At 36.6% G+C, this 13440-nt stretch overlaps 1 protein-coding gene across 5 annotated transcripts in view; it reads right to left on the reverse strand.

The window, feature by feature from the left end:
* Nucleotides 1-13440, reverse strand: part of SGCE (sarcoglycan epsilon) — a 71037-nt gene that overhangs the window by 42242 nt on the left and 15355 nt on the right. For all 5 annotated transcript variants that reach the window (XM_040260453.1, XM_040260451.1, XM_040260450.1 and 2 more), the window contains exons 2-3: nucleotides 2238-2360; nucleotides 459-616 (exon numbers count right to left, since the gene is read on the reverse strand). In XM_040260453.1, coding sequence (XP_040116387.1) covers nucleotides 459-616; nucleotides 2238-2360 — 281 coding nt within the window. The remainder of the gene's footprint in view (nucleotides 1-458; nucleotides 617-2237; nucleotides 2361-13440) is intronic.

Below are 13440 nucleotides of genomic sequence, written 5' to 3' on the forward strand. Positions count from 1 at the left end.
TCTGAGTTTCCATTCCAGTGCTTCAACCTCAGAACTCTAAGACATGGCAGGGGATGGCTACTATTCATTTTTCTACCATCAACACCTATCATAATGCTCAGTACATGGTAGGGGCTGAAAAGACATCTGTTTTAAATGCTTGTATTTGAATGAAGATGAAATCTCAAATTAAAATTTGGAGGAAATAAGTGTATTCATCTTCTTAAATAGAATTCATAGGAATCTATTTATTTTAAATCTTTTAATTTTTTTCACTAATTTAGACTGCCCTTTTTTATATAAAAGCTGAAACAGAAAACTCTGTAGATGAACAGAAAGAAATGGTATATTTCCAAATGTTATCTCATGTGTTTGCATGCATAAAATACTGAAAACCACTGCCACATAATTTTAATTACATTTGAAACTCAAATTACAAATAAACAAGAATATAATTTTGGTCTTTCTAAGTAAATTACCTCAATGACTGTTGGTTTCCCCACATTTTCGGCTGTTGGAGACCCATAAAGGACTCCATCACTATATGGTGTCCTTTGGATATATCGAAGCCATCCAGGACGGTCTGGGTAACCCATTAAATTTGTGTTAAATGTTATGGGATCATTACTAATCTCACCTAGGTAAGAAACACAAAAGTAAGATATAAAGGTTATTTTCACGTGCTGCTTTGATAGTTTCAACAAAAATATGTCTGTCTAAAAAGTTTTTTCTTAACATTTGTTGCAAATTAAATAAAACCAAAAGAAATCCATCTGAGAATTTACATTAGGACCTCACATAAAGAAAAAAATCATTTTGGTGGTTTAGTTTGTCTAGAAATCTGATGCAACAAACAGCATATTCATGCAATTTTTTTCAAACTATCTTTTCCTTTTTTAATTTTTTTTTGGGGGGGCGTGGGGTCACATAGCAGTGGAGAAGTTCTATCAATGAGACAACTAACTTTCAGGAAAATCATGTTGATATGCTCATTCTTTTGAGAAATCTTTCTTTCATTAAACTCTGAACACTATCAACTTAATCTTAAGGGATATCTCAAAATTATAAAAGTATCATGAAAACAAAAATAATGTAATTCCAAAACACTGGAGGATGAGTTGAAAAATCCAAATCTAAAAGAGCTTCAATAACATGACATTTATTAATAATAAACAATAATAACAGCATCATTTTATTAGCATGTACCAAGCCCCATTGCTGTGTCTGGCCTCTACAGGCACTATTACTTCATCTGATTCCAAACACACCAATAAAAGTAGTACTATTACAGCCGTAATTTTACTGATGAAATATGTAATTTTCCATGTTAACTCCTCATAGTCAAATTAAGTGAGGAAACAAGAATTTAATCTTGGTTGACCCCAGGAACTATGCTCTTAACTATATGAAACTATCTATTTTCTTCTGCTGCTTAAAAGGTTTAGCTATACAGTGCAAAAGTACAATGCCTCATGAGAAAACATTTTATAAATAATTGATGAAAAGACTGCCTTTTTTTCTTGAATACTGGTGAAAACATGCTTAACTGTATGAGTATTTTCAGGTATGCTATTCATCATATAGTCTACAAAAATAATATTTATGCCATACTTTTCAGAAAATTCATTTTTGTTACTCAAGTAAGAGTCATAATAAGAATATATTTTCTCTTGCTATTCTTTCTATATCTTCAATAACTGGATGGCATTTATGACAATCGAACAAAACATAATTTAAACAAATAGATGATTAAATGAGGCTTTGTAATTGGTATTACTTTGAAGAAAAAATTAATCTCCATTATATTATCATGAAGTTATATGAAATTATTTCATATTGTAAAAGTTTTTTTGAGAATTTTCTTAATACCATATTTCGTTCTCTTCTATGATATGTGTATACTTTTCCAAAAGTCAATGTCCTAGGTAAGACTAAGTCTTAATGTGGAAAACCATAATTTTACAGCTATAATTATTTCTATGAGAATACAGGTAGATGATCTGTCAGAGGTACAAAACTCAAGACTAGTTAATCAGAAATATGCTTTCTTCAAAATTCAAAAATGGATTGTTTTCTTCTGTAATTAAATGTTGAATCTTACAATGGGAAATATCCTGTAACAATCAATTTATCATATATCCTGACCATGTCAAATAATGTCAGAAATATCTGATTAAACATTATCTGGATTACGCACACTGAATAAAAAGAAAAATTTAATAAATTAACCTCTTTTTTTTCCCCCACCAAGAACATACCAGGTTTGGGGTAAGGTGGAAATTCCCCCTTAAAATACTCTCTTTCCAAAACATGAACAAAGAGGACGCCTGCGGAGGGGTAGACATTCCGATCAGAGTGTACCTTGGAGAAAATAGTGTACACTGCAAACAAAAAGGGAAGAGAAGAGATAGAAAGACAAATAATGAGGTCTGCTTTTGCAGATTCACTTACACTGTCAAACCGGATTTCACTATAGACATTTCTGAGAAAACTGAAGCAACATGCAAGATAGTTAAAGTTTGTTTTAGGACAAAACATGGAACGACTCTCAACTTGGTGTGTTTACAGACTTTTCAAGCACTGTGTAAGCAGAATTAGGCACAATTAATTTTTAAACTGTTATTAAATAATGAAGACAACCATAACATCTCTTTGGTAATTTTTATGGAGATTATTACCCATGAAATATATCATGAGACGTGATCAACTATATAATTGCTACAGTATTATCTTTTTCATTTTACCTTTTTTCAAAGAAAAGTATAAAGAGCAACTTTTAAATGGCTAAGAATCTCCACTGTATTAACTGTTTGCCAGACAAAGCATAAATACCATTGATAAATATAAGGTGAATTTCAGAAATACTTATAAAAAGGCACTGGGTACTCTTTGAGTATTAGTTCTCATATCTCTCCTAGAAATGATTTATTCCACTTTACCTGGTCTTGACATTTAATAATTCATACGTATAAGCTAGTCTATTATGCTATCTCCTAAATAAGCAATAACAATTACATAATAAAATTCATGGCAAATCACTTCTTTAAGTGAAATGGGGCAGATTTTATGATTTACTGGTTCCTGAAGACACATGATGTGAGTACATTAAAATGACCAAATTGGTTTGATTAGTTTCAGCTTATCATTTTTTTCCCTCTGATATCATCATCTCCACCAACACATTATACCATTACCCTTGCCACCTCTCCAATCTCTTGGTTTTCTATCTTCTGGTTTGGCTAGTGGCTGCAATTTTTAAACAGATAAACCCTATCAGGCAAGTTCTTTCTCTTAGTCACTGATGGATTTGTAAATGTAGTAATTAACCTTAAGAACCCAAGGCTGCTCACTCCAGGCTCACAACTAACTAATAGCTCTGAATAGTAAAATCACTGACAGTAATTTTTCAGCATAAAAATAGGAACTCACAAAAAACACTGCTGTATCTGTGAAAACTTGCCCCTGCAGTTCCATGGATGGCTGCCAAAAATGAGGAACTGAACTAAAACATTTGGCTGGTAGCTTCATGTATCCATAGCTTTACTATGGAAAACACAACTTCAGAAGCTAAAGTAACAGAGGGAGGGAAGCAGCAAGTAGGTGTAAACTAGGTACGTAGGGAGACTTGCTTCCGGACCTGTTTTGTACCAGCACTAGGAAGCACTCCCATGGTTTTAAGTACCCAGTCTTTACCCAAGAGCAATTAACTCACCTGTGAATATGGTCTCGTTCCAGAAAAAAAGAGAATGAACAAATAAATCGTAGAAATACAGTGGGGATGAGAACTGGAGATTTTTCACCAATCAAGATTCCAGTGTCCCCAGAGTGCTAGGTGCTATGGAGACTGTGAAGATGAAGGAGACCCAATCCCTGTCTTCTGTGAGTTCCCCTTCTGGTTTGGGACAACACTCCCCACCTAACTAGGTATGACTCACAGAGAGACAGACTGCTCTGGCAAGACCCGGAAAGATGGTGCGGAGCAATGGAAGCTGGAAAGATCTGGTAAAGGTTTACGGAAAAAGGAGAACTCAATATGGCTTTTTAAGCGCCAGCAAGATTCTGAAACTCAGAGATGGACAATTTCGGTGGTGAAACATGCAAGATACAATCATGGGAGACTGTGGGGCCCTTTTGAGAAAGGGTGTTAAGCCACTGATGCTAGATCCTGGTAGGGAGAGGAAAACTGGGAAGAAGAACCAAATTACAGAGAGCTGTAAACTCCTGCTGAGAAGCTACCTCATGCTATACAGAAGGGTATTTAAATTCTAGATCACAATCTTACATCCAAAGCACAGGAATGCTTTACATAATTTAAAGAATCTCTTCAGAGTTTATCCAATTCATTCTCTCTAGAGATTAAAAACATGTTGAAGTCCAGCACTAAACTTTATTTACCTTTGTTGTTTTTCTGGGCACCTAGGAGGTGTCTGGCGTATGTGAATAACTTTATAAATGCCTACTGAATGGATCAATACCATCTAATACATAGCAAAAGGTACAGGGAAACAGTTCTTATGTTTGTGTACTAAATATATATATAATGCTTAACTTCAATTTCAGTTTTGTAACTTACATTAATTCCTATATGTGTGTAGCAGTTTATGGGTTACCATTCTTCATTTACATTATAAACTACTAACAGTCTCCCTTAGTTTCTGCTGCCATAAGGTAGCAAATGCTAGCTTCTAAATCAAAAAGAAAGGTTGTTCATATTAAATAATATTGAAATGATTCTTTTTCTATACAGCTTGTGGCCGGGCCTGGAAGGGAACCATAAAAGGAGCCTGTCGCTGCCTATCATCTCACTTCAAGGACTAGTATAGAACATCTCACTTTCTGCTTTCATACAGAAAATTTCTTTTCTATGATCTACAGAGCCAAACCACAATCTACCACGGCCCTCCTGGGTTTTCAGATGACATGCACATTTCTTTATTTATGTGTACTCAATTGCCTTTCTGCAATCTGCTGAACTGTATACTTGCTGGTCAGTTACCTTGGCGACTCTGCTTCGCTTTAAGTACAGTATGCCATTCACTTTGAGAAAAACATGATACAGACATTCATCACCTAGAAATGGAAAATGACTAAGCCACTATGTTTTGTTTGTGAAAATAATACTTCCTTTCTGTAGCATCAGCTTAAATTATGGGCACCCACACAACATTTTAGAGAAGTGCCCTTTACCTTACCTTTCCCATTTGTTACTGGCAAAACAAACAGCTATTTAATAGAGGCTATTGGGGCAGTATTTACACCTAGCTTCCTTTCAAAAACAACAAATGACACACAGAATTCAAAGTGATGAGCTCCTATTCTAAACATGAGCTATACAAACAATACTGAGCAAGTCTGCACTAACACCAACAAAGGCTGTTCCTTAACAGTGAACACAAGTTGCACTCACAGATGTCTAGGTAGTCCTCACAAACAGTAAGTTTGGAGCATACTGTTTTCTCTCAAAGCAAGTTTTGAAAATCAAATTTAAACACTTGAAGAATCTCGGAAAGACATGTCTCTGAAATACGCTGAACAGTTTCCGAAATACACAAGCATACTGCGCTGTGCTAATCAAGCTGAGGTCACAGGGTCTGTGTACCGCAGGGCTCTGCAATCGTCTCCGGCTGCAAATCCATCACCTCTGCAAGCACATGCCATTGGATACAAATGAAACAGGAAACCAGTCTGTTGCTAAAACCATGCAAATCCATCACCATTAATGGTCGAAACAATTAAACCAAAAGTCCAACTCACAGGGGGTCAAAAAGATCATCTTCAAACCACAAGGGTAGCTAGATGTGCAAAGATTAAAAATTGAAAACAGGTAGTCATAAGTTAACAGAATTTTTTAAAGGAAAAATTACATATCTGAGTTAAGAAGAGCAAAAGAATATGTGGGTGCAAGTGGTTGGGGTAATATTTCACCGTCCTGATGCAGCTCCAAAATCCCTTGTTAACGTGCAGGCAAAATCTTTCCATAAAACTATATTCTCTGTATGCTTTCGTCATAAGGCATAGCAACTACAGACCATTTTCAACAATGTATATTATGTGAACACAGAGAGCCAAGAACCAAATAACAGACAGTGATGGCAGTAGCAATAAAGTGGGCCTCATGCTAGCTAAACAGCATCCTGTCTTTCTTTATTAATAGTCCATTTGAAATTTTCTCCCCATGGGAGCAACACCGAGATGAAAATAGGAGGGAGCACATTTGTGTGCTTATTTACAATTACTTAAAAACAAATGCAAATCTGCATGTGTTAACCAAACATCAAATCTGAAAGGACTGTGGTGATATGCTGCCAATGAATCTAGAGCATAACACTTCAAAATGATCAAAATGAGTTTTTAATGGCATATACACGTGCACAGACATATCTAAAGTCCACTCTCCACAAAAAAGTCCAGAGAACATTTATAAGCCCTTTGTCTGCATCAAGGAGGAGGAGATGACTATAAAGATAAACTGGCTGCTGAGTGTGGGACCAAGTCTCAGCTAGATTGAGACTCCTTTTAAAGCCTCCTTTCAAAGCCTCCTTTCCTCTGAAATCTTTAATAAGTCATAAAGGATTGTCAGTATTCACATAGAGGTGACCTTTATTAGGCAGCTATTATGTTGATCTCTCTCTCATAGAATGCTTATCAACAAATTAATCACTTTCAAAGGTCCACTTACATCATCATCTTCTTTTTTTTTTTTTTTTTTTTTTTGCGGTTTAAGAGAATACGGTAAATTCTCAGTTTACCAGGAACCCCAAGGAAGGAAACATTTTAGAGAGCTGAGTTTTCTAAAGTACTTGGCGGTCAATTCTTTTTCATTATGGGTATAAGATCATCATTTAGCACATCAATTATTGCACTCCGCTCTATTATACAATGACGCCCTTACGGACTGTTTGGTTGCCTTGCCATTTACCAATCATGCTAGTGCTTAGCAGGTAGCTGTCTGCTAATGCGTTTTGAGGTGGTGCATTTTATAGATTTTCTGTTTTCTCATCTGTAGACAAGCTGTCAGCTGTCATTTCTCATTGCTGTCAGTAATGTTTCCTCTAACTGCTTCTCTGGGCCTTCTAATTTGCCGCTATTAATCTGCTGCAGGTTTAGAAACCAGACTACCAAATGAGGTGGGATTGCGTGTTAAAGTAAGAACAAATTTGTACTGTCGTATCACTCACAAGGCTCTGCTAGAGCTGAAAAAAAGAAGCCTGCATCTACCACGTCTCTTTTAGCAACCCAGAGACCCTTTTGTGGCATACTTTCCGATTCTTCATTGACACAACATATTCTGAAAAGATGATCTTACTATAATTGGGAGCCAGCCATGATTTGAGGAGATGGCAGCATAAACTACATATTAAATGTATTCAGAAAAAAAAAAAGTACCATAGAAAGCCTTTATTTAATCTATATGTTACATAAACAAACTGTCAAATCAAAATGAATGGATTTAATGTGCTCTATAAAATAATTTCTTACATATTTGCTGGGTGGGAAATACACTGCACAATTTAAACAAAGAGAACTATTGATTAAGGGATCTATTACCCTTAGCAATAGCTAAATCAGTCTAAGATTATAACACACTAAAATAAGTAATTTATTAATAAGAAATTGAAGCCTGTTTACAAGAGCATTTCAATTTTGTTAATTTGCCTCTCTTGTAAGCTACTCATTGGGAAGCATGACAAGGGTGCCTTAACCGAGTGCAAATTAGTTAAGTAAGACTGAATGTTTTTCAGATGTTCACAGCACTGCTTTAGTAGTAAATATTTGAAAAAAATTTTGGATAAAAATGATGAAGATGACTTTTAAATATGTTTAAGATACAAAGATAATACTGAATAGCCACTTACCTGGTACAGCTTCTCAAATAAACTTTTGCCTAAGCAACTAAATTTCCCAATTCCTCAAAATCCTATGTATAGAAGAGACACTTCTCTGCTAAAGTGAAGAATTGGATTATTATTGAAAAAGAAAGTTACACAAAAAATACAATTGCTGAAAAGCTATTTTACTGTATGAGCTTTGCTGATAATTGAGAACTATAAGTGCTGACAGAAAAAATAACCCTTGCCTTCTCTTTACCCACTCCAGTGTTCTTGCCTGGGGAATCCCAGGGACGGGGGAGCCTGGTGGGCTGCCGTCTATGCGGTCGCACAGATTCGGACATGACGGAAGCGACTTAGCAGCAGCAGCAGCAGCAGCCTTCTAAAAGCTCTTTATGAGGCTCAGAGCCCTGTATACACAGCACTCCAAGAAGCTTCTACTGATTAATCAGAATTGATTGTAAGAGATGAATTCCATTTTGCTATCTCTGCATCAACAGAACTCATTTTAGGGTTTTCAGAGCCTGATATATCTATGGTTTTCTCCCTAATTTATTTTTCAATGTGTTATCTCTATAGTTTAATTGAAATTTAATTATTAAACCAGATAATGTCTATAGAAAAATATTTTGAAAGGCATCAATATCCAGCTGGTATACAACCTGTTTTGCTTTTTTTTTCCCCCTCTTTAAAAGTTACTTTGTGTTTTATCAGTCCAGCTTTATAAATCATGGCTTAGAATCAAAAGCTTTTCTCAGCAGTCTGCCCTTCACCCCTTGAGTTTACTCAGCATCAAAGTCCTGAAGACCATCCATTCAGCAGTGGTCAGCTATTGGTTTTATTTCAGTCCCAGATGGTCCATACTTGGGCTATAGAATTCATCAACCGGAAGGCATTAAATTGCCTTTTCAAACGTCATTCCTCTAAGAGACAGGACCACTTTTCTTTACATGAGGGAGAAAAGAAACCACTACCTGGATCTTTTTTCTACAAAAAATGCAAAGGTTTCTTCCTGAGATTTTTCCTCCCCAACCAAAGCCACTTACTAAAACCATTTTTCTACATGGAGTTAAATATCTTGATTTTTCCATTGAAAGATCACATGTGTTTGTTCTGTTGTTGTTATTTTTTTCATAAATGTCAGTTGGAAAGTGATGGCAAACCATTTTTAATTGGTAATCAACAAACTTGGTCACATAGAACACTGCCATTGAAAAGGGCTTTATATATCATCCTGTCGGGATGTGCCAAACACCTTTCTCTACTAAGGGACAGATCATTGCGCTACTTCCTATTTGGATATGACCTCAGCATCCTACTCAACCAAGAATTCCTGCTAGTTAATACCAATCAGAGTTAGAAGCCATAAAAACAAGTTCAGTCCTCCAGTTTTAGAGTCAACAACATTGAACCCAGAGAGACTGAGTGACAGGTTCAAGCCTACAGGACTAGAAAGAGGAAGAGCCAGAACTTGAACTGGTGGTAGTTATGCGTTTTGTTGATTTGGATAACATAAGGTAATACACTTGGTGGCTGTCCATTATTATACCCCACACTACAGTGAACCCAGCGCTTGCTGCATATAGATATTTTAATAATGCAGAACTATAATAACAGGATGTAAATCAGAGGAGGAGACCAGGAAGGGAGAAAAAGCTAAAGAGTGAGTTCAAGAGAAACTGGGGAAATAAGAGAACGTGGAAAACGGAACTGGTAGATTCAAGATGTACTGATCATTTCTATTTTGAGAACTATAGTTCTGGCTCAGGTTCCAAGGGAAAAATCATTGTGAGGGCCAGTGGGAGCATGAAGCTTGAAGTAGAAAGAGATAAGGATCTCTTGGAGTTTCTAAAAAATGTGACAGTAAAAGCCTTGGAATCGTATATTTTGCTAAGAATACGACCATGGTGGAGGATTCAACTGAGCTTAACAGCAGGTGAGAGAGTTATCTATAGAAAATCAAATAGGAATGGAGTGACATGCTGAAAAGAGGACAGAGAGTCTAGAGATCAAAGCTAAAAAGAAGAAACCAAAGAAAACGGAAAAGAAGGCTGCAGGTGTGCAAAGTAGTGTGAAGTCCAGAGGAAGGGTTTTGGTGATTTCATGTGAAGCAGCAGGAATCAGGACAGATCCCAAATCCTTGGGAGATGACAGAATAGAAACACGATGCCAAATCTGGGGCATCGTATAGTTATAAGTTCTGAATACTAGTTATGAGTTCTCTTATAAGTAGAAAGATTACAAAACAGGAAGAGTGGATGTGCAGAAGAAGCTGAAGGCCCTCAGCTTGATTAAGGAACAACCAGATAAGGTGGTGCTAGTGGTAAAGAACCTGCCTGCCAGTGCAGGAGACCTAAGAGATGCAGGTTCGATCCCTGGGTCAGGAAGATCCCCCGGAGGACGGCATGCTAATCCACTCTAGTACTCTTGCCTGGAGAATCCCAAGGACAGAGGAACATGGCGGGCTGCAGTCCATTGGGTTGCAAAGAGTCGGACACGGCTGAAGCGACTTAGCCAACACACACGCAGATCGAGTATTCAGAAATGAATCCCTTGAAGGAAATAGAGAAAATCCCTTGAGAATATCTAAGGAGGGTGTGGGGAAATGGCTATGGGACAAATCGCTTAGATCTTAGAACAAGCGCATCTACTGCTTTTTAAAACAAATTTTTGTGAACTCTCCATGAGAAGTTACTGTCACAAAACTCTGTTTTCTTTTAGGTATTAGAGATGAAAATTCCTTAAACACGCAAAGGTGTTCATGGGTTTGTTTCAAAGACAAAAGAGCAGAAGAGATCCTGGGAGCCTTGGTCCTACTGTGAAACCGAGCTGGGAGTAGAAGATTTCAGCTGAGGAATAATTTGATGCTATCTGGAAAAAAGTTAGTGACCCCCAACTCAGAAATGTAAGAAGAAAATGAGGTAAGCCAGGAATCACTCCTATAAATACCAAGAAAGTCTTATATGGGAGTAAGTCCATTTTATCACAAAATATTTCTGTTCTTTTCAAAGTATTTTTATTTTTTTTTCCAAAGTATTTTTAAATTGCTCTTTTTTAATAGATAGTTTGATTTCCCCAAAGTTATAGAAACCAACCTACTGTTCTGCTACTGTTCCTGACCACATAGAGTAGAAATTTGGGGGTGGGGGTGAGGGGATGGGAGGAATGTGGTTAAGAGGGATTGTAAAGACAAATAATCCAGAAATATTAAGTGAAAGCTCATGATGATAATTGATATTTTTAAAACAACTAATCTTTCCATTGTTAAGTAATTCTTTTTCTCCCTGATGAAATGCATTATTTCAAAGGTCCTGACATATTGCTAGTGGACACATTAAAGATAGGGAAGAAAAATTTAGAAGGACAATCAATCATTCCAGGGTCAGGACATCTTTTCAATAGAAAACAAATGCCATCTAATTATTTAATAGCAAAACATACTAATTTGGTTTTGCAACAAAAATCATTCAAAAAATCATTGATAATTAGCCAAAATATTTTATGACTTTATGACCATTTTTCTAAGATTATGCAAATACTGTTTTTAAGTGATTTATATTAAACATACTTCTTAATGTTTTTCAATGTTACAAATAAATTGTTATAATAATTGCATTGCAATAAATTGTATAAGTGGCAAGCTAGTGACTGGATAGGTTAAAAACAAAGTATTATTTTTGGTTTAAAAAAAGGCAAAACTACAGCAAAGGAAAACAAACTGGAGAATAATGGATTAAGAACACAGACAATCATAAGTTTTAGATTAGGAAAATAAATTTTTTTAAGATTGACTTATCAAAAAAAAAATCCACACATGACTAAAAAAGCAAAAGGACTACTGGAAGCGGACATTTACCAGCTCCCCAAAAGGGCTTCAGATTATAACCTAAACTCACCATCTTTCTTCCCAGCAGTCATTTTTCTGCTGATAATAAAATTGTTGGCCTGTTTGGTCTTCCATTTAACTGTTCCATTTATGCCATCAGCACAGCTTAATAAAAAAGCTTTTCAGAATGAAACAAATGCACAAAAAATGAAATTAATTTCAAAATAAAATGACTATCACAGATTACCTATTACTTATTAACTGGGATCAGATTCCTTCCAGCCCAGCAAGCTACTGAATTCCATTCAATACATATTTGTTGCATGTCAATACAGGGAATATGTGGGGATACAAGGTCAAGACGCAGTTCCTGCCCTCCAAGGAGCTTACAGTCTATAGGGACTGACACTTCATGTATAGAAATCCATGTCATATATAGAAACACATATATTAAAATATATAGTAATGTACAGAAATATATATATATTATATAATCTCTTCCCAAGTGGTACAGTGGTAGAGAATCCACCTGCAATGCAGCAGGCGTGAGAGATGCAGTTTCAGTACTTGCGTCAGGATGATCCCTTGGGAGTAGGAAATGGTAACCCACTCTAGTATTCTTGCCTGGAAAATTCCATAGACAGAGAAGTCTGACAGGCTACAGTTCATGGGGCCGCCAAGAGTCAGACATGACTGGGCGAGAGCACAAGAGAGATGTAATATAAATATATATATATATACGCATGTACAGAAATATATAGTATACTGTATATGTATAGTAATCACACATATACACATAGTGGTAGAAACCGTAACTGCTACTGGAGGGAAAACAATTTTCCCTGGTGAGGAACATTACGATAACTTTAACGTGTCTTTTAAATCTATAGTTGAATTTGGGAAACATTACACCAGCAGCAACGAACAGAGATTCGGAGTAGGGGACACTAAATAGGGGCTATCTCTGGAATGTAAAGTAGCAATCAGCATAAATCAGGCATTGAAGAAAGGAAGAGTAAAGGTGGGGCCAGTTATAAGACATCATGGGAGATAATACTGATAATCCTTTCCAAATTGCTAGATGTGGGTGAAAAAAAGAATCAATGATGGCTTTGAATTTTTGACCCAGAATGACCCAGAACAGTACTATATTGACTGGTGAGTGCAGGTCTCTTCATTTCCGACACTTTTGCGACCCCATGCCAGGCTCCTCTGTCCATGGGATTCTCCAGGCAAGAACACTGGTGTGGGTTGCCATTCCCTTCTCCAGGGGATCTTCCCAATCCAGGGATAGAACCCAGGTCTCCTGCATTGGAGGCAGATTCTTTACCATCTGAACCAACAGGGAAGCCCCCAAAGGAGTTCATTTCTGCAGAGAGATGATAACTTTAATTTGGGATATGTCAAATTTGGGGTACCAATTGGATATCTAGGTGAAACCAGCTAAGAGGAAGATGGTAATAGAGCTCTGGTTCATACGAGAACCTAATGCAGCCTTCAGATACAGATTTGAAGTTCATCACCAGAGAAATGATTGCTGAAGCCAAAGCCCCAGTGTAATTCCTTAAAGAGATCATGCCCTCAGGTAACATGTGTTAGACTGTCAGGTACAAAATGATCTGGAGAAGATACACATTAAGTTCTTGGCTTACTTGCCTATCCTATTCCCAATTATCCAAACTGCCAATCTTACTGCTTACTCTCCCATCCTTAATCCTTATCTTCCAGACTTGATATTTGGGTACCATTTCCCTAACTACAACATTGGGTCACCATCTCATTCTTTTTTTCCTCTAGGCATCTCAG

Source organism: Oryx dammah, unplaced genomic scaffold, assembly GCF_014754425.2.
Source record: "Oryx dammah isolate SB20612 unplaced genomic scaffold, SCBI_Odam_1.1 HiC_scaffold_18, whole genome shotgun sequence".
Taxonomy (NCBI): Eukaryota; Metazoa; Chordata; class Mammalia; order Artiodactyla; family Bovidae; genus Oryx; species Oryx dammah.